Below are 18895 nucleotides of genomic sequence, written 5' to 3'. Positions count from 1 at the left end.
GCACAGTTTCTGCTCACTGTGGCCTTCACCTCCTGAATTCAAGCAATTCTCCCGCCTCAGCCTCCTGAGCAACTGAGACTATAGGCATGCACTACCACACCCATCTAATTTTTATATTTTTAGTAGAAACAGAGTTTCACCATGTTGGCCAGGCTGGTCTGGAACTCCTGACCTCAGGTAATCCACCTGCCTTGGCCTCCCAGTGTGCTGGGATTGCAGGCATTAGCCAACTCACCTGGCATGTCTTTTTTTAAAAAAATTCTTACAGATGTACTTCCTGCTTTTGTATCAAGTTTATCTGCTTTTTATTCTTTTCTTTTTTGAGACGGAGTTTTGCTCTTGTTGCCCGGGCTGGAGTGCAATGGCATGATCTCGGCTCACAGCAACCTCTACCTCCCGGGTTCAAGCAATTCTTCTGCCTCAGTCTCCCTAGTAGCTGGGATGGCAGGCATGTGCCACCACGCCTGGCTAATTTTGTATTTTTAGTAGAGATGGTGGTGTTTCTCCACGTTGGTCAGGCTGGTCTCAAACTTCTGACCTCAGGTGATCTGCCTGCCTTGGCCTCCCAAAGTGCTGGGATTATAGGTGTGAGCCACTGTGCCAGTCTGCTTTTTATTCTTTTTGGTGTCTTTTACTGTGTTCCTTCCTCTCAAGGTTTCTTTTTTATATTGTCAAATACATCTATTTCCTTATTGCTCTGGATGTAGATCATAGATAAGTTTCCTCCCACTGGTTACAAAGAAATTTACTCATATTTCCTCCTAGTACTTATTTTATTTTTTAATATTTGTGTATCTGATCCCTATGTAATTCTGATGTTCAGTTTGAGGAAAAGGTATAATTTTTCTCTCATATGGCTATTAGGCTCTCCCAACAATACATTTTTATCAAATCAGTCTTTTCCCCATTGATTTGAGATGCCTTTTTGAGCCACTTAGCAGTAATGTTTATGGTAAGGTAAGTGATAGGCATACATTTTTTTTTTCCAAATAGATTGTCAAGTTTTCTCAATTTATGTCTTCTCCTTTAACTGTGTGTGTTAAATTTCAAGATAGACAAACATGGGTTTGTTTCTGGGTTTTTTAAGTTATTAATTTTCTTGTTTTGTTTTAGTATTTTACTCTTGTGATGGTGATGGTATTGTGTTATATTTTGATCTTTGGTTGAGCAAGTGTTTCAATTCCCTAATTATTTCTTGTCTCTTTGAGTTTCTGGAAGTTGCTATCCTGCATTTTCTTTGTTCTTGACAACTTTAATGTTTTTATGTATCATACTCTTATGCATTACTGTTTGTTCTGTAAGTATTTGTGGAAGTGAAATTATTTTTAGGGGCTGCATTGAAGAGAAGTATATTCTTTTATTCAGCAATATTTTATATAATATTAACTGTAGAAGGTAAGGGGTAGGAGCTGGCGAGGTGATACAAAGATGAATGAGACACGTTGTACCTGCTTGTTTAGGAAAGAGAGTTAAATAATAGTAATATAATATGGTATATGCTGCAGCATGCTTTGGGGGCATAAAGGGAGGGTGACCAACTCTTCCTAATAGACTTAAAATTTACAAACTTTATGGCATTTAATCTAAATCTTGAAAGACTTTTTGAGTGGGAATTTGTTAGGTAGATAAGAAAGAAGATGCAGATCATGGACCCAGTTAGAAAATTTTAATGTAAAATAATTCTGCTAGGGTACTAAAACTTATTCAGAATTCTTAAATATGGTCTTAAATAACACTGAAGTTTGTTATTTTTTATAGATTGATTAATTGAAAATTAATACTTTATATGGAATTTAGTTCCACCTACTAAGTTTAGGAATGAGAAGTTAAGTGACTTTGCTATGGTCAAAATCAAGTTTATAGGGAAATAGTTGTCTGTGTGAAATTCATTACTTTCTCTCACTGTATTTTTCTTTTATGTCAGAGTTGATTAATACACTGGCATATAGTATCTGAACAGAAAAGGAAGTTTCCTGTTGTCGAAAATACTGTGGGTACATTTTGAGTTATTGTGTATTTTATTTATTTATTTTTTTTGAGACGGAGTTTTGCTCTTGTTACCCAGGCTGGAGTGCAATGGTGCGATCTCGGCTCACCGCAACCTCTGCCTCCTGGGTTCAGACAATTCTCCCACCTCAGCCTCCTGAGTAGCTGGGATTACAGGCGTGTGCCACATGCCCAGCTGATTTTTTGTATTTTTAGTAGAGATGGGGTTTCACCATGTTGACCAGGATGGTCTCGATCTCTTGACCTCGTGATCCACCCGCCTCGGCCTCCCAAAGTGCTGGGATTACAGGTGTGAGCCACTGCGCCCAGCCCGAGTTATTGTGTATTTTAAAAATCTCTTTTATACACTTGACATTCAAAAGAAAAAAAAAGGAAAATCTCTTTTATATTATCTTCTCTATTGATGAGATAACTGCATCAGAAGTACATTTTTAAGTATTGACTTGGAAAGCCTGCCAAGACAAAGATTATCTCATTTTTTAAAGTGCTATATAGTAGAGATCTTTTTTAAGTACCCCAGGTGTTTATGATGATGAAACAGGTTTAGGAATTACTGCAGTAGTATCCACACTGCCTTTTCAGTGAAATTGTAGACATAAGATAAATTTGTAGATGCTATCAGTATGTGACCTTATACTTACTTTTTTTTTCTATTTCTCTACAGTAGTTTATGCCAGCGTGGCTTCATTCATACAGATGAACCAAGGATTGGGATAGCAGTATAAAATTAGAATCAGACAGCTGACTGCTCAGCAGGATGCCATCAACTAACAGAGCAGGCAGCCTGAAGGACCCTGAAATTGCAGAGCTCTTCTTCAAAGAAGATCCAGAGAAGCTCTTCACAGATCTCAGAGAAATTGGCCATGGAAGCTTTGGAGCAGTGTATTTTGTAAGTGTTAATGGCTTCATGTCAGTGACCAGCATTTACTTAATGTCCACTTCTGACAGAGCAAAATACAGTAAATAAAAAAAGATACAGGGCCAGGCAGGGTGGCCCACGCCTGTAATCCCAGCATTTTGGGAGGCTGAGGCAGGTGGATCACAAGATTAGGAGTTCGAGACCAGTCTGACCAATATGGTGAAACCAGTTAATAGCAAAAATTCGCTGGGCATGGTGGCTTGTGCCTGTAATCCCAGCTACTCCGGAGGCAGAGGCAGGGGAATCGCTTGAACCCGGGAGGTGGAGGTTGCAGTGAACCAAGATTATACCATCACTCTCCAGCCTGGGGGACAAGAGTGAGACTGTCTCAAAAAAAAAAAAAAAAGATAGAGATATAGGCCACAGTCATTTTATAGTCACTTGCATAGGAGAGAGAGAGTGTGCACGCGCACGTGCATGTGTGTGTTAAGATTCAAATATGAAAATTGTTTTATTTATTGAACTTCTTGGAATATTGAAAACATGAGAAAGAATATGATTTTGTGAGCCAGGCTTGTTGGCTTACGCCTGTAATTCTAGCCCTTTGGGAGGCAAGGTGAATGGATCACTTGAGTCCAGGAGTTTGAGACCACCCTGGGCAACATGGTGAAACTCTGTCTCTACAACAAATAAAAAACTTAAGCCAGGTTTGGTGGTGCAGTCCTGTAGTTCTAGCTACTCAGGAGGCTGAGGCGGGAGAATCATCTGAGCCGAGGAGGCAAAGATTGCAGTGAGCCGAGATTGTACCACTGCATTCTAGCCTGAGTAACAGAGCTAGATCCTGTCTCAAAAAAAAAGAAAGAAAAAATAATTCCTTTGCTTTAACTTACGTGTTACCTTTTTAGAATTCTTAGCATACTGTTTTTATGAGTCTTATGGCTTGCATTGCTATAGAATTAAATATTGCAGAACACAGACTTTCTCTGATTTCTACTTCTGTAAAGTCTCATTCAGAGTCAATCTTAGTCTTCTGGGGTCTAGGATCATTATTCGACAGATATACCAAAGTCTGTTCTTTTATATGCATTTGTGTGTTTGCACGTGAGTAGGAGCTAAAAAAATTTATCAAATTTGCTGTTTTAATTATTTTTAACATTTGCACATTACCACTATCTAGTTCTACAACATTTTCATGACCCGAAGTAGAACCTCTGTGTCCATTAACAGTAACCCCCATTTCACCCTCCTCCCAGTCCTGGTACCTGTAATCTCCCTTCATCTCTATGAATTTCCTTAGATATTTCTAGATATTCATAGAAATGGAGTCAAACAATATTTGTCCTTTTGTTTCTAGCTTATATTATTTAACTAATTGTTTTTGAGCTTCATCCTTATTGCAGTATGTGTGAGAGCTTTATTCTTCTTTATAGCTGAATAATATTCCGTTGTATGTATAAACCATAATTTGTTTATTCATGCATCTGTTGATGAGCACATGGGTTGTTTCCACTTTCGACTATTGTGAACAATGCTGCCGTGAACACTGATGTGTATCTGGTTGAGTCCCTGTTTTCAGTTTTGAGTATGCACCTAGGAGTGGAATTGCCAGTTCCTATAGTATTCTGTGTTTGTTTGTGGAAGTGCCAAACTGCACCACAGCAGCTGCACCATTTCCATTCCCACCAGCAACGTATGAGTGTTACAGTTTCTTCACATCCTCAACAGTGCCTTTTGTTTTCCACTTATTTTTATTATAGCGATGTTACTAGATGTTAAGTGATATTGCAGTTTTGGTTTGCATTTCCCTGATGACTGATGATGTTAAGCATCTTTTCAGGTGCTTTGTGTATCTTCTTTGGAGAAATGTATATTACGTTTCCCATTTTTATATTTGGGCTGTCTCTTGTTGAATTTTAGGGGTTCTTAGTGTTTTTTTGTTACTGTCTTTGTTTTTTGAGATGGAGTTTTACTCTTGTCCAGGCTGGAGTGCAATGGCTTGATCTCGGCTCACTGCAATCTCTCTCCCAGCTTCAAGTGATCGTCTTTTGTTAACTTCCAAAGTAGCTGGGATTACAGGCACCCATCACCATGCCCAGCTGATTTTTGTATTTTTAGTAGAGACGGGGTTTCACCATATTGGCCAGGCTGGTCTCAAACACCTGATCAGGTGATCACTTGTCTCGGCCTCCCAAAGGGCTGGGATTATAGGCGTGAGCCACTGGGCCCTGCCAGTGGTTCTTAGTATATTCAGGATATGAAATCTTTATTTGATACATGTCCCTTCCCTCCCCTACCCTCTGTCCCCCAACCTAGCCCAGTGAGTGTTGTTCTCGTCCCTATGCTCAAGTGTTCTCATTGTTCATCACCCACCGATGAGTAAAAACATGCAGTGTTTCTTGTGTCGCTTTGCTGAGAATGACGGTTTCCAGATTCATCCATGTCTCTACAAAGGACATGAACTCATCATCTTTTATGACTGCATAGTATTCCGTGGTGTATATGTGCCACATTTTCTTTGTCCAGTCTATCAATGATGGGCATTTGGGTTGGTTCCAGGTCTTTACTATTGTAAACAGCGCAGCAGTGAACATACGTGTGCATGTGTCTTTATAATAGAACGATTTATAATTCTTTGGGTATGTACCCAGTAATGGGATTGCTAGGTCAAATGGAATTTCTGTTTCTAGATCCTTGAGGAGTCACCACACTGTCTTCCATAATGGTTGAACTAATTTACATTCCCACCAATAGTGTAAAAGTGTTTCTTTTTCTCCACATCCTCTCCAACATCTGTTGTCTCCAGATACTTTAATGATCGCCATTCTAACCAGCATGAAATGGCATCTCAATTTGGTTTTGATTTGCATTTCTCTAATGACCAGTGATGATGAGCATTTTTCCATGTTTGTTGGCCGCATATATATCTTCTTTTGAAAAATGTCTGTTCATATCCTTTGCCCACTTTTGAATGGGTTGGTTTGTTTGTTTTTCTTGTAAATCTGCTTTAGTTCTTTGTAGATTCTGGATATTAACCCTTTGTCAAATGGGTAGATTGCAAAAATTTTTTCCCATTCTGTTGGTCGCTGGTTCACTCTAATGATTGTTTCTTTTGCTGTGCAAAAGCTCTGAAGCTTAATTAGATCCCATTTATCTATTTTGGCTTTTGTTGCTGTTGCTTTTGGTGTTTTAGTCATGATGTCCTTGCCTAGGCCTATGTCCTGAATGGTGTTGCCTAGGTTTTCTTCTAGGGTTTTTATGGTCTTAGTTCTTTTTTTTTTTTGAGATGGAGTTTCGCTCTTGTTACCCAGGCTGGAGTGCAATGGCGCTATCTTGGCTCACCGCAACCTCTGCCTCCTGGGTTCAAGCAATTCTCCTGCCTCAGCCTCCTGAGTAGCTGGGACTACAGGCATGTGCCACCATGCCCAGCTAATTTTTGTAGTTTTAGTAGAGATGGGGTTTCACCATATTGACCAGGATGGTCTCGATCTCTTGATCTCGTGATCCATCCGTCTCAGCCTCCCAAAGTGCTGGGATTATAGGCATGAGCCACCACGCCCGGCCCAGTGGTGTTAGTTCTTATGTTTAAATCTTTAATCCATCTGGAGTTAATTTTTCTGTAAGGTGTAAGGAAGGGGTCCAGTTTCAGCTTCCTGCATGTGGCTAGCCAGTTTTCCCAACACCATTTATTAAACAGGGAATCCTTTCCCCATCGCTTGTTTTTGTCAGGTTTGTCAAAGATCAGATGGTTATAGATGTATGGTGGTGTTTCCAAGGCCTCTGTTCTGTTCCTTTGGTCTATATCTCTGTTTTGGTACCAGTCCCCTGCTGTTTTGATTACTGTAGCTTTGTAGTATAGTTTGAAGTCAGGTAGTGTGATTCCTCCAGCTTTTTTCTTTTTGCTTAGGATTGTCTTGGCTATGCAGGCTCTCTTTTGGTTCCATATGAAGTTTAAAGTAGTTTTTTCCAGTTCTGTGAAGGAGGTCATTGGAGCTTGATGCGGGGGGATAGCATTGAATCTATAAATTACTTTGGGCAGTATGGCCATTTTCACAATATTGATTCTTGCTAACCATGAGTGTGGAATGTTTTTCACTCTGTGTCCTCTTTTATTTCCTTGATCAGTGGTTTGTAGTTCTCCTTGAAGCAATCTTTTACATCCTTTGTTAGTTGTATTCCTAGGTTTTTTATTCTCTTTATAGCAATTGCAAATGGGAGTTCGCTCGTGATTTGGCTGTTTGTCTGATGTTGGTGTATAGGAATGTTGGTGATTTCTGCACATTGATTTTGTATCCTGAGACTTTGCCACAGTTGTTTATCAGCTTAAGGAGGTTTTGGGCTGAGATGATGGGGTCTTTTAAATATATGATCACAAATAAAAGAAAAAAAGATGAATAAATATATGATCATGTCATCTGCAAATAGGGACAATATGACTTCTTCTTTTCCTCATTGAATGCCCTTTATTTCTTTTTCTTGCCTAATTGCTCTGGCTAGAACTTCCAATACTATATTGAATAGGAGTGGTGAAAGAGGGCATCCTTGTCTAGTGCCAGTTCTTAAAGGGAATGCTTCTAGTTTTTGCCTGTTCAGTATGATATTGGCTGTGGGTTTGTCGTAAATAGGTTTTATTATTTTGAGATACATTCCATCGATACCTAGTTTATTGAGAGTTTTTAGCATAAAGTTCTGTTGAATTTTGTCAAAGGCCTTCTCTGCATCTATTGAGATAATCATGTGGGTTTTGTCTTTGGTTCTGTTTTTGTGATGGATTATGTTTATAGATTTGCGTGTGTCGAACCAGCCTGGCATCCCTGGGATGAAGCCTGCTTCCTTGTGGTGGATAAGCTTTTTGATGCGCTGTTGGATTCAGTTTGCCAGTATTTTATTGAAGATTTTTGCATCAATATTCATCATGGATATTGGCCTGTAGTTTTCTTTTTCAGTTGTGTCTCTGCCAGGTTTTGGTGTCAGGTTGATGTTGGTCTCATAGAGTTAGGGAGGATTCCCTCTTTTTGTATTGTTTGGAATAGTTTCAACAGGAATGGTAGCAGCTCCTCTTTGTATGTCTATTAGAATTCGGCTGTGAATCCATCTGGACCTGAACTTTTTTTGGTTGGTAGGCTATTAATTGCTGTCTCTACTTCAGACCTTGTTATTGGTCTATTCAAGGTTTCAGCTTCTTCCTGGCTTAGTCTCGGGAGTGCACGTGTCCGGGAATTTATCCATTTCTTCCAGATTTACTGGTTTATGTGTATAGAGCTGTTTGTAGTGATCTCTGATGGTAGCCTTTATTTTTGAGGAATTGGTGGTGATCTTCTCTTTATCATTTTTTATTGGATCTATTTGATTCTTCTCTCTTTTCTTTTTTGTTTGTCTAGCTAGTGGTCTGTCTATTTTGTTGATCTTTTCAAAAAACCAGCTCCTGGATTTATTTATTTATTTTCAAGGGTTTTTTTGTGTCTCTATCTCCTTCAGTTCTGCTCTGATCTTAGTTGTTTCTTGTCTTTTGCTTGCTTTTGAGTTTTGTTGATCTTGCTCCTCTAGCTCTTTCAATTTTGATGATAGGGTATTGATTTTAGATATTTCCTTATTTCTCATGTGCACATTTATTGCTATAAATTTCCCTCTAGATACTGCTTTAAATGTGTCCCATAGATTCTGGTACATTGTGTCATCATTCTCGTTGGTTTCGAAGAACATTTTTATTTCTGCCTTCATTTCATTGTTTATCTATTCGTCATTCAGGAGCAAGTTGTTCAATTTCCATATGATTGTGCAGTTTTGATGCTTTTCTTAATCCTGAGTTCTAATTTGATTGTGCTGTGGTATGAGAGACTATTTGTTATAATTTCCGTTCTTTTGCATTTGCTGAGGAGTGATTTACTTCCAATTATGTGGTCAATTTTAGAGTAAGTGTGATGTAGTGCTGAGAAGAATGTGTATTCTGTGGATTTGGGGTGGAGTGTTCTGTAAATGTCTATTAGGTCCACTTGGTCCAGGTCTGCATTCAAGTCCTGGATATCCTTATTGACTTTCTGTCTCGTTGATCTGTCCAGTATTGTCAGTGGACTGTTAAAGTCTCCCACTATTACTGTGTGGGAGTCTAAGTCTCTTTCTAGGTCATTAAGAACTTGCTTTATGTATCTGGGTGCTCCTGCATTGGGCGCATATAAATTTAGGATAGTTAGCTCTTGTTGCATTGATCCTTTTACCATTATGTAATACCCTTCTTTGTCTCTTTTAATCTTTGTTGGTTTAAAGTCTGTTTTATCAGAGACTAGGATTGCTGCTACCCCTGCCTTTTTTTTTTTTTTTTTTTTTTGCTCTCCATTTGCTTGGTAAATCTTCCATCCCTTTATTTTGAGTCTGTGTGAGTCTTTGAGTGTGAGCTGGGTCTCCTGAATACAGCACACTGATGGGTCTTGACTTTGTATCCAGTTTGTCAGTCTGTGTCTTTTGATTGGGGCATTTAGGCCATGTTAATATTGTTGTGTTTGAATTTGATCCTGCCATTTTGTTACTGGATGGTTGTTTTGCCTGTTAGTTGATGAAGTTTCTTCGGTGCATGGTTATTCTTTATCATTTGATACATTTTTGCAGTGGCTGTACTGGTTGTTCCTTTCCATGTTTAGTACTTCCTTCAGGAGCTCTTGTAAGGCAGGTCTTGTAGCGATGAAATCTCTCAGCAATTGCTTGTCTGTAAAGGATTTTATTTCTCCTTCACTTATGAAGATTAGTTTGGCTGGATATGAAATTCTGGGTTGAAAGTTCTTTTCTTTAAGGATGTTGAATATTGGCCCTCATTCCCTTCTAGCTTGTAGGGTTTCTGCCAAGTGATCCGCTTTGAATCTGATGGTCTTTCCTTTGTGGGTGACTCAACCTTTTTCTCTGGCTGTCCTTAGGATTATTTTTTCCTTCATTTCAGCCCTGGTGAATCTGACGATTACGTGCCTTGGGGTTGCTCTTCTTGAGGAATATCTTTGAGGTATTCTCTGTAATTCCTGGATTTGAATGTTGGCCTGTCTTGTTAGGTTGGGGAAGTTCTCTTGGATAATATCCTGAAGAGTGTTTTCCAACTTGGATTCATTCTCCGTTTCACATTCAGGTACACTGATCAAGTGTAGATTAGGTCTTTTCACATAATCCCATAGTTCTTTCTTTTCACTCTTTTCTCTAACCTTGCCTTCTCATTTTATTTCATTGATTTGATCTTCTATCTCTGATATCCTTTCTTCTGCTTGATGGATTCAGCTGTTGAAACTTGTGTATGCCTCACAAAGTTCTTGTGCTGTGTTTTTCAGCTCCATCAAGTCATTTATGTTCTTCTCTAAGCTGGTTATTCTAGTGGTTGTTCTAGTTAGCATTTTGTCTAACCTTTTTTTCAAGGTTCTTAGTTTCTTTGCATTAGGTTAGAACATGTTCCTTTAGCTCAGAGAAGTTTGTTATTACCCACCTTCTGAAGCCTGCTTCTGTCACTTCATCAAACTCATTTTCTGTCTCGTTTTGTTCCCTTGATGGTGAGGATTTGTGATCCCTGGGAGAAGAGGTGTTCTGGTCTTTGATGGTTTCATCCTTTTTGTGATGGTTTCTTCCATCTTCATGGATTTATCTCCCTTTGATCTTTGAAGTTGGTGATTTCGGGAGGAATCTCTGAGCCAATGTCCTTTCTGTTGCAATTAGGCTATAACTTTTTGGCCTGTAGAAGTGTTGCTTGGTTACCTCGGATTCAGTCAGGTTGCTGGGTGGGTGGTCTTCCCCTGGAGTTTGTTTACAGGTGAGATTAGCCTTGTCTGCCCAGCGGAGTCTCTCCTTCCTTGAGTTCTATCTTCCTGGTTGGGGTCAAACTGGTGTATTCACTGCCAAGCTCTCTAGTGCGGGCTTCAGTTTGAGTTTTGTTGGGGGCGGGGCCTGCTGGGCCTTATGGCATATTTTCCTGCTTTCAACTCTTCCTCTTTCTGTGGGACGGGTTGTTCTGGCCCACTGGTGTTGGTCCAAGCTTCCGCCCAGGTCTATACAGATGGCTTGCAACACTAAGTGGGAGCCATTGCTCAGATTTGCCTTGACAACCCACAGCGCCCCTCAGTCTGGCGGGGCTCTTGTGGATGGTGGGTGGCAGGAGGGATGAGGTAAGCACAAGATCCAAATTGGAGCACCAAGAGGGTGATGTCCCCGACCCTCTGAGCCAGCTGCATGTTTCAGGTGGAGTCACGCCCCGCCCTGTCTTGGTTCACCCTTCCTGGGCAGCTCTCACCCTGCTTCGGCTCCTTCCCTGGGCTATTTTCAGATCCTACCAGTCCCACCAAAATGAACCCGGCACCTCGCTTGAAATCGTGAAGTCCTCTAGCCCTCTGCGTCTCATTTGCTAGGAGCTACATTCCAGTGTTGCCTCCTCTCAGCCATTGTGCACCAACCCCCCCAGTTTTTTTTTTTTTTAAGGCAGAGTCTCATTCTGTTGCACAGGCTGGAATGCAAGTAGAAATGGGGTTTTGCTATGTTGTCCATGCTGGTCTTGAACTCCTTACCTCAAGTGATCCTTTTGCCTCTGCCTCCCAAAGTGCTGGGATTACAGATGTGAGTGGCCACACCTGGCCTATTTTGTGTTAGTTTTTATATATGGTGTGAGGTAGAGGTCTAGCTTCTTTCACTTATTTATTTATTTGTTTGTTTGTTTGCTTGTTTATTTTTTTTTAAGGCAAGCTCTCTCATTCTGTTGCCCAGGTTGGAATGCAGTGAAGTCATCACAGTTTACTACATTCTCAATTTCCCTAGGCTCAAATTTTCTTCCCACCTCAGCCTCCAGAATAGCTGGGACCACAAGTGTGTGTCACCAGGCCCAGCTAATTTTTTTTCTTTTTTCTTTTCTTTTTTTTGGGGGGAAATGGGGTTTTGCTAAGTTGCCCAGACTAGTCTTGAACTCCTGGGCTCAAGCAGTCCACTTGCCTTGGCCTCTCAAAGTGCTGGGATTATAGGTGTGAGCCACCACACCTGACCCCAACTTCATTCCTTTGTGTGTGTAAATCTGGTTTTCCCAGTACCATCTGTTAAAGAGACTGTTATTATCCCCATTGAATTGTCTTGGCATCCTCGTCAAATCAATTGGCCATATTTTATAGGTTCATTTCTGAATTCTTAATTCTATTCCATTTATCTATGTGTCTATCTTTATGTCAGTACCATACCATTTTGATGACTGTAGCTTTGTGGTAAGTTTGAGATCAAGAGTTTTTATTCCTCCAACTTTGTTATTCTTTTTAAGGTTTGTTTCAGAGTTCCTTGAAATTTCATATGAATTGGGGATTGGCTTTTCTTTTTTTTTTTCCTTATTAGCACTTTCCAGTTGTCATGGCTTTTTTATTTCTGTAAAAAAAAAAACTGTTCGAATTTTGATGGGGATTGTGTTGACTCTATAGATCACTTTCGGTAGTATAGGCATCTTAATAATATTAAGTCTTAATCCATGAACATAGTCTTTCTAAACATTTATTTATATCTTCAATTTCTTTGACCATTATTTTGCATTTAGTTGCAAATGTTTTGCTTCCATTCAACTTATTCTCAGGTTTTTGCTTTTTGTTTTGGTTCTTTTTTTGAGCCAGAGTCTTGCTTTGTCACCCAGGCTGGAGTGCAGTGGCACATTCTTTGCTCACTGCAACCTCTGTCTCCCAGATGATTTTCCTGCCTCAGCATCCTGAGTAGCTGAGATAACAGGTGTGCACCATCACACCCAGCTAATTTTTGTATTTTTAGTAGAGACAGGGTTTCACCATATTGGCCAGGCTGGTCTTGAACTCCTGACCTCAAGTGATCCACCTGCCTCAGCATCCCAAAGTGCTAGGATTACAGGTATGAGCCACTGCACCTGGTCATTCTTAGGTATTTTATTCATTCAGATGCTAGTGTTTAAGTGAATTACTTTCTTAATTCCGTTTGAAATTGTTCATTACTAATGTATCGAAACATAACTGGTTTTTGTATCTTCATCTTGTATTCTACAACTTGGCTGGGTTTGTATGTTCTAGTATCTTTCTGTTGGATCCTTTGAAATTTCTACATACAGGATTATTTCATTTGCAAATGGAGATGGTTTTACTTCTTTCTTTCTTACTTGGATGCCTTTTGTTTTTCCTATTTTAATACCCTTGGCTAGAACTTCCAGTACAGTGTTGAATAGCTGTGGAGAAAGTGAGCATCTTGTCTTGTTCCTGATATTAGTGAGAAAGCCTTTTCAGCCTTTTACTATTGGGTGTGATGTTAGCACTGGGTTTTTAATAAATACTCTTTATCATGTCGAAGAAGATCCTTTTATTCCTAATTTTAAGTGTTTTTATCACAGAAGTATTGGATTCAAAAGCCTTTTCTGCATCAAGCTTGATCGTGTGTTTTTCTTTTCCTTCATTTATTAATGTGGTATATCAAATCGATTGATTTTGTTAGGTTAAATCACCCTTGCATGTCTGGGATAAATCAAACTTCATCATAGTTTCTAGCTCTTTTTTTTTTTTTTTTAATTTTATTATTTATTTATTTATTTTATTTTTATTTTTTGTAGTTCTTTTAATATACTCTAGGTTTCTGTTGATAGTATGGTGTTGGGGATTTTCATTCCACATTTGTAAGAGATGTTGGTCTGTAGTTTTCTTGTGATATCTTTATCTGGTGTTGGCATTAGGGTAATACTGGCTTCATAGAGTGAGTTAGGAAGTGTTCCCTTCTTTTCTTTCTTTTTTTTTTTTAAGAGACAGGATTTCACTATGTTGGCCAGGATGTTCTCAATCTCCTGACCTCGTGATCTACCTGCCTTGGCCTCGCGAAGTGCTGGGATTACAGGCCTGAGCCACCGCGCCTAGCAAGTTCCCTTCTTTTCTATTTTTTGATAGAGTTTGTGAAGGATTGATATTACTCTTCTTTAAATGTTTGGTAGGGCTGGGCGTGGCGGCTTATGCCTGTAATCACAGGTATTTGGGAGGCCAACGCAGGTGGATCATCTGAGGTCAACAGTTCAAGACCAGCCTGGCCAACATGTAGAAACCCCATCTCTACTAAAAATACAAAAATTAGCTGGGTGTGATGGTGCATGCTTGTAGTCCCAGCTATCTGGGAGACTGAGGCATGAGAATCGCTTGAACTTGGGAGGCAGACGTGTCAGTGAGCCAAGATCGCACCACTGAACTCCACCCTGGGGGATAGAGCAAGACTCTGTCTCCAAAACAAAAATGTTTGGTAGAATTTACTAGGGAAGCCATTTGATTCTGAACTTTTCCTTTTATTTCTTTTCTTTTCTTTTTTTTTTTTTTGAGACGGAGTTTCGCTCTTGTTACCCAGGCTGGAGTGCAATGGCGTGATCTCGGATCACCGCAACCTCCGCCTCCTGGGATCAGGCAATTCTCCTGCCTCAGCCTCCTCAGTAGCTGGGATTACAGGCACGCGCCACCATGCCCAGCTAATTTTTTGTATTTTTAGTAGAGATGGGGTTTCACCATGTTGACCAGGATGGTCTCGATCTCTTGACCTCGTGATCCACCCGCCCCGGCCTCCCAAAGTGCTGGGATTACAGGCCTGAGCTACCGCGCCTGGCCTCTTTTTTTTTTTTTTTTTTTTAAGACCGTGATAGACCAGGATGTTCTGAACTTTTCTTTCTTGGGAGGTTTTTGATTACAGATTCAGTCTCTTTATTTGTGATAGGTCTGTTGAGATTTTTATTTTCTTGAGTTAGTTTAGTTTGTAAGTTTTAGGAATTTGTCTGTTATAGATTGAGCGTCTTGAATCTGAAAATCTGAAATACTCCAGAAACCAAAACGTTTTGAGTGTTGACATTACACCCAAAGGAACTGCTCTTTGGAACATTTCAGATTTTGGATTTTCAGACTTGGGATGCTCAGCCAGTAAGTATAATGCACATATTCCAAAATGTGAATAAATTTGAAATCTGAAACACTTGTGGTCCCAAGCGTTTTGCATAAGATATACTCAACCTATAATGTTGTCATATAGTTCTATTTCTGTTACATTCCCCCATTGTTTTACTTTTTTTTTTGAGACAGGGTCTCATTCTGTCACCCAGGCTGGAGTGCAATGACATGATCTTGGCTCACCGCAACCTCTGCCTCCCGGGTTCAAGCAATTCTCCCATCTCAGTCTCCCAAATAGCTGAGAATATACAGGTGCATGCCACCACACCTGGCTAAGTTTTGTATTTTTTGGTAGAGATGGGGTTTCACCATGTTTGCTGGCCTGGTCTTGAGCTCCTGACCTCAAGTGACCTGCCAGCCTCAGCCTCCCAAAGTACTGGGATTACAGGTGTGAGCCACTGTGCCTGGTCCCCCATTCTTTTCTAATTTACTTACTTTCATCTTCTCTCTCTCTCTTTTTTTTTATTTTCACCGAAATCTCATCTCGAAGCATCTTCTCTTTAGTTATGTTTTGAGATTTTCAGTAAAAGACTCTTAGTAAACTTAATCATGTTTGTATAAAGGAGACATATCACCTTTGACTTTAAAAACAAAAGTATTAAAGGAAAGAAACCATTACTTGTAATTATTTTCCCTCCAGATAACCACTGATAATGTTTTATTTTAAATGTTTATTTTCTGTTTTTATTTTAGTTTATTTTTCTGAGACGGAGTCTCGCTCTCCTGTCTAGGCTAGAGTGCAGTAGCGTGATCTCAGCTCACTGCAACCTCCCCCTCCTGGGTTCAAGCAATTCTCATGCCTCAGCCTCATGAGTAGCTGGGATTACAGGTATGCACACCATGCCTGGCTAATTTTTATATTTTTAGTAGAGGTGGGGTTTCACCATGTTGGCCAGTCTGGTCTTGAACTCCTGACCTTAGGTGATTCACCCACCTCCCAAAGTGCTGGGATTATAGGCATGAGCCACCACGTCTGGCCTCATTTTAAATCTTTTCAGCTTTTGAAATAATATGTAAATAATTCCTATCATCCCTGTTTGACCAGGACCCTCCCAGTTTTAGCAGTGAAAGTCTTATGTCCTAGAACACCTTAGTCCAGGGCAACCTGAGATTGTTGGTCACCCTATATATAACTGTAAATAATATTTAATGTGTATTCTGGCATTCACTATACTTTTTAAAACAGAAGCAAATAGTATTGTTATGTATTTTGCTGTATTGCTCATTTTTTTTTCTATTTAATCATATATGTATTTGAGATACCATAATTTGCTTTTTGTCATTTTATATGATTAGATGTTTAGGTCATTCCTCCCCCCTTTTTATTTTGCTAGTAAAAGTAATGCCATTATAAATACCATTATATTTCCCCCTTATGGACATTTTTGCCACTCTGGAGGGAAAAGAAAGAAAAGGAGAGTAAGTGAATAACCTAGAAAATAATGAAAAAGGATATTACACAGGAGACGACTAAAAGTAGCTTTGAACTGTCAGTTATTAATAACTACAACACAGTAATAAAGCCATATGGCATTAATGCCCAAGTAGGTAAAAAGAAGAGTGAAACAGAAGAATGAAACCAGCAACAGTAATTGTACAATATATTAATTTAAAGAGCCTTTTTTTGGGGGGGGAAATATCTTATTATATGTGTCCATTTGGTAGTTTCTTATGCAGGTATACACACACACACTCACACACACACACAGAACAATGTATTTATTTACTTACAGGAATTGGCTCATTTGATTGTGGAGGCTGACAAACCCAAAGTTTGGAGAGTAGGCTGTCAATGTGGAGACTCAGGGAGGAGTTGCTGTTTGAGTTCAAAAACAGTCTGCTGCCAGAATTACTTCTCCCTCAGAGGGGGAGGTTTGTTGGTCTGCTATTTTCTTAAGGCTTTCATTGACTGAATGAGGCCCATCCACATTATGGAGGACAATCTGCTTTACTTAGAATTTACTGATTTATTATTTATTTATTTTTAGACAGAGTCTCACCCTGTTGCCCAGGCTGGAGTGCAGTGGTGTAATCTTGGCTCACTACAGCCTCTGCCTCCCAGATTCAAGTGATTCTCATGCCTCAGCCTCCCAAGTAGATGGGATTACAGGTGTGTGCCCCCATGAACAGCTAGTTTTTTGTATTTTTAAATTTTTTTTTTTGAGACGGACTCTGGCTCTGTAACCCAGGCTGGAGTGCAGTGGCGTGATCTCACCTCACTACAGCTTCCACATCTGGGTTCAAGCAGTTCTCCTGCCTTAGCCTCCCAAGTAGCTGGGATTACAGGGGGCTTGCCACCACACCTGGCTAATTTTTGTATCTTTTAGTAGAGACAGGATTTCACCATGTTGGCCAGGCTGATCTTGAGCTCTTGACCTCAAGTAATCCACCTGCCTCAGCCTCTGAAAGTGCTGGGATTACAGGCGTGAGCCACTGGCACCTGGCCTGAGTTTACTGATTTAACTGTCATCCATACAGTGCCTTCACAAAAACATATAAACAGTATTTGACTAAAGATCTGGATACATGGCTTAGCCCAGTTGACAGATAAAATTAACCATAACACTGTTATATATTACTCCACCGTTTGTTTCTCCATTCTTCTGTTGGCAGAAAGCTCTACTGTTTACAGTTTTTGACTATTTATTAATAAAGTTTCTGTGAACAATTCATGTATAGTTATTTTTATGGATGTTTTTGTTTCAGTAAATATCAAGGATGGGGTTGTTGAGTCATAGGACAAGTATATGTTAGTTTTTTGTTTGTTTGTTTTTAGAGACGGGGTCTCACTATGTTTCCCAGGCTGGAGTGCAGTGCCTATTCACAGGCAAGATCCCACTACTGATCAGCACGGGAGTTTTGACTTGCACCGTTTCTGATCTGGGCTGGTTCACCCCTCCTTAGGCCACCTGGTGGTCCCCCGCTCCCAGGAGGTCACCATATTGATGCCAGACTTAGAGCGGACACCCAATTGGCATAGCACACTACAGCCCAGAACTCCTGGGCTCAAGCGATCCTCCCACCTCAGCCTCCCAAGTAGCTGGGACTACAGGCATGTGCCACCACGTCTGGCATATGTTGGTTTTATAATCAATTCCCAGATGATTTAATCAAGAGGTAGAAATTTTACACTCCCATCAGCAGTTTATGAGAAGTTGGTTTGCTCTTTATCCTCTCCAATATTTGGTATTGACAGTAATTTTTATTTGCATTCTGGTGGGTGCGTAGTGGTATTTCAATATGTTTTGTTTTGTTTTTGAGACGAAGTCTTGTTCCCTTACCCAGGCTCAAGTGCAATGGCACGATCTTGGCACACTGCAACCTCTGCCTCCGGGTTCAAGTGATTCTTCTGTCTCAGCCTTCCCAGTAGCTGGGATTGCAGTTTTTTGTATTTTTATTTTTCATTTATTTATTTTTAACTTTTTATTTATTTATTTATTTTTTGAGGGGAGTCTCACTCTGTTGCCCAGGCTGGAGTGCAGTGGCTCAATTTTGGCTCATTGCAACCTCCAGCTTCTGGGTTCAAGTGATTCTCCTGCCTCAGCTTTCCAAATAGCTGGGATTACAGGCATGTGCCACCATGCCCAGGTAATTTTTTTATATTTTTAGTAGAGACAAGGTTTCACTGCGTTAGCCAAGCTGGTCTTGAACTCCTGACCTCAAGTGATCCACCCACCTGAGTGCCTCTAAGTGCCGGGATTACAGGCGTGAGCCACTGTACCCGGCCTAATTTTTATGTTTTTAGTAGATACCAGTTTCACCATGTTGGCCAGGTACTTAAGGATAACTTGTAGATTTTTGAGCTACTGCTTTTCAGCTTCCTTTTCTGAGATTGTGCTTTTGTCAGCTTCTGACTCTGGTTTCTGTCTCCTAAGCCTGGCTTTCTTCTTGGACTTTATTTTCCTTTACCGCAAGTTCAGAGATGAAGCTGGGGTAAATTTGGAGTTCATTTTGCATATTGTTGTTTTTTCAAGGATTGTTGTTCCTAAAGTTATGCCTGCATTTGTTGCTCTCTGATGATTTATATGATTGTTTTACATATATTGCCTGCTTTGTCTGCTTAATGCAACAACTGCCTCCCAGGTTCAATCAGTTCTCCTGTCTCAGCCTCCCAAGTAGC

General features: G+C 40.1%; 1 protein-coding gene across 4 annotated transcripts in view; it reads left to right on the top strand.

Moving 5' to 3' along the window:
- Positions 1-18895, top strand: part of TAOK1 (TAO kinase 1) — a 168749-nt gene that overhangs the window by 51215 nt on the left and 98639 nt on the right. For all 4 annotated transcript variants that reach the window (XM_035303282.3, XM_054257062.2, XM_054257064.2 and 1 more), the window contains one exon: positions 2672-2896. In XM_035303282.3, the coding sequence (XP_035159173.1) occupies positions 2765-2896 (132 nt within the window). In that variant the 5' untranslated portion in view covers positions 2672-2764. The remainder of the gene's footprint in view (positions 1-2671; positions 2897-18895) is intronic.

The sequence above is a fragment of the Callithrix jacchus genome, chromosome 5 (genome assembly GCF_049354715.1).
Source record: "Callithrix jacchus isolate 240 chromosome 5, calJac240_pri, whole genome shotgun sequence".
Taxonomy (NCBI): Eukaryota; Metazoa; Chordata; class Mammalia; order Primates; family Cebidae; genus Callithrix; species Callithrix jacchus.
The sequence above is the reverse complement of the archived record's forward strand: the minus strand, read 5'-3'. Positions and strand labels throughout refer to the sequence as shown.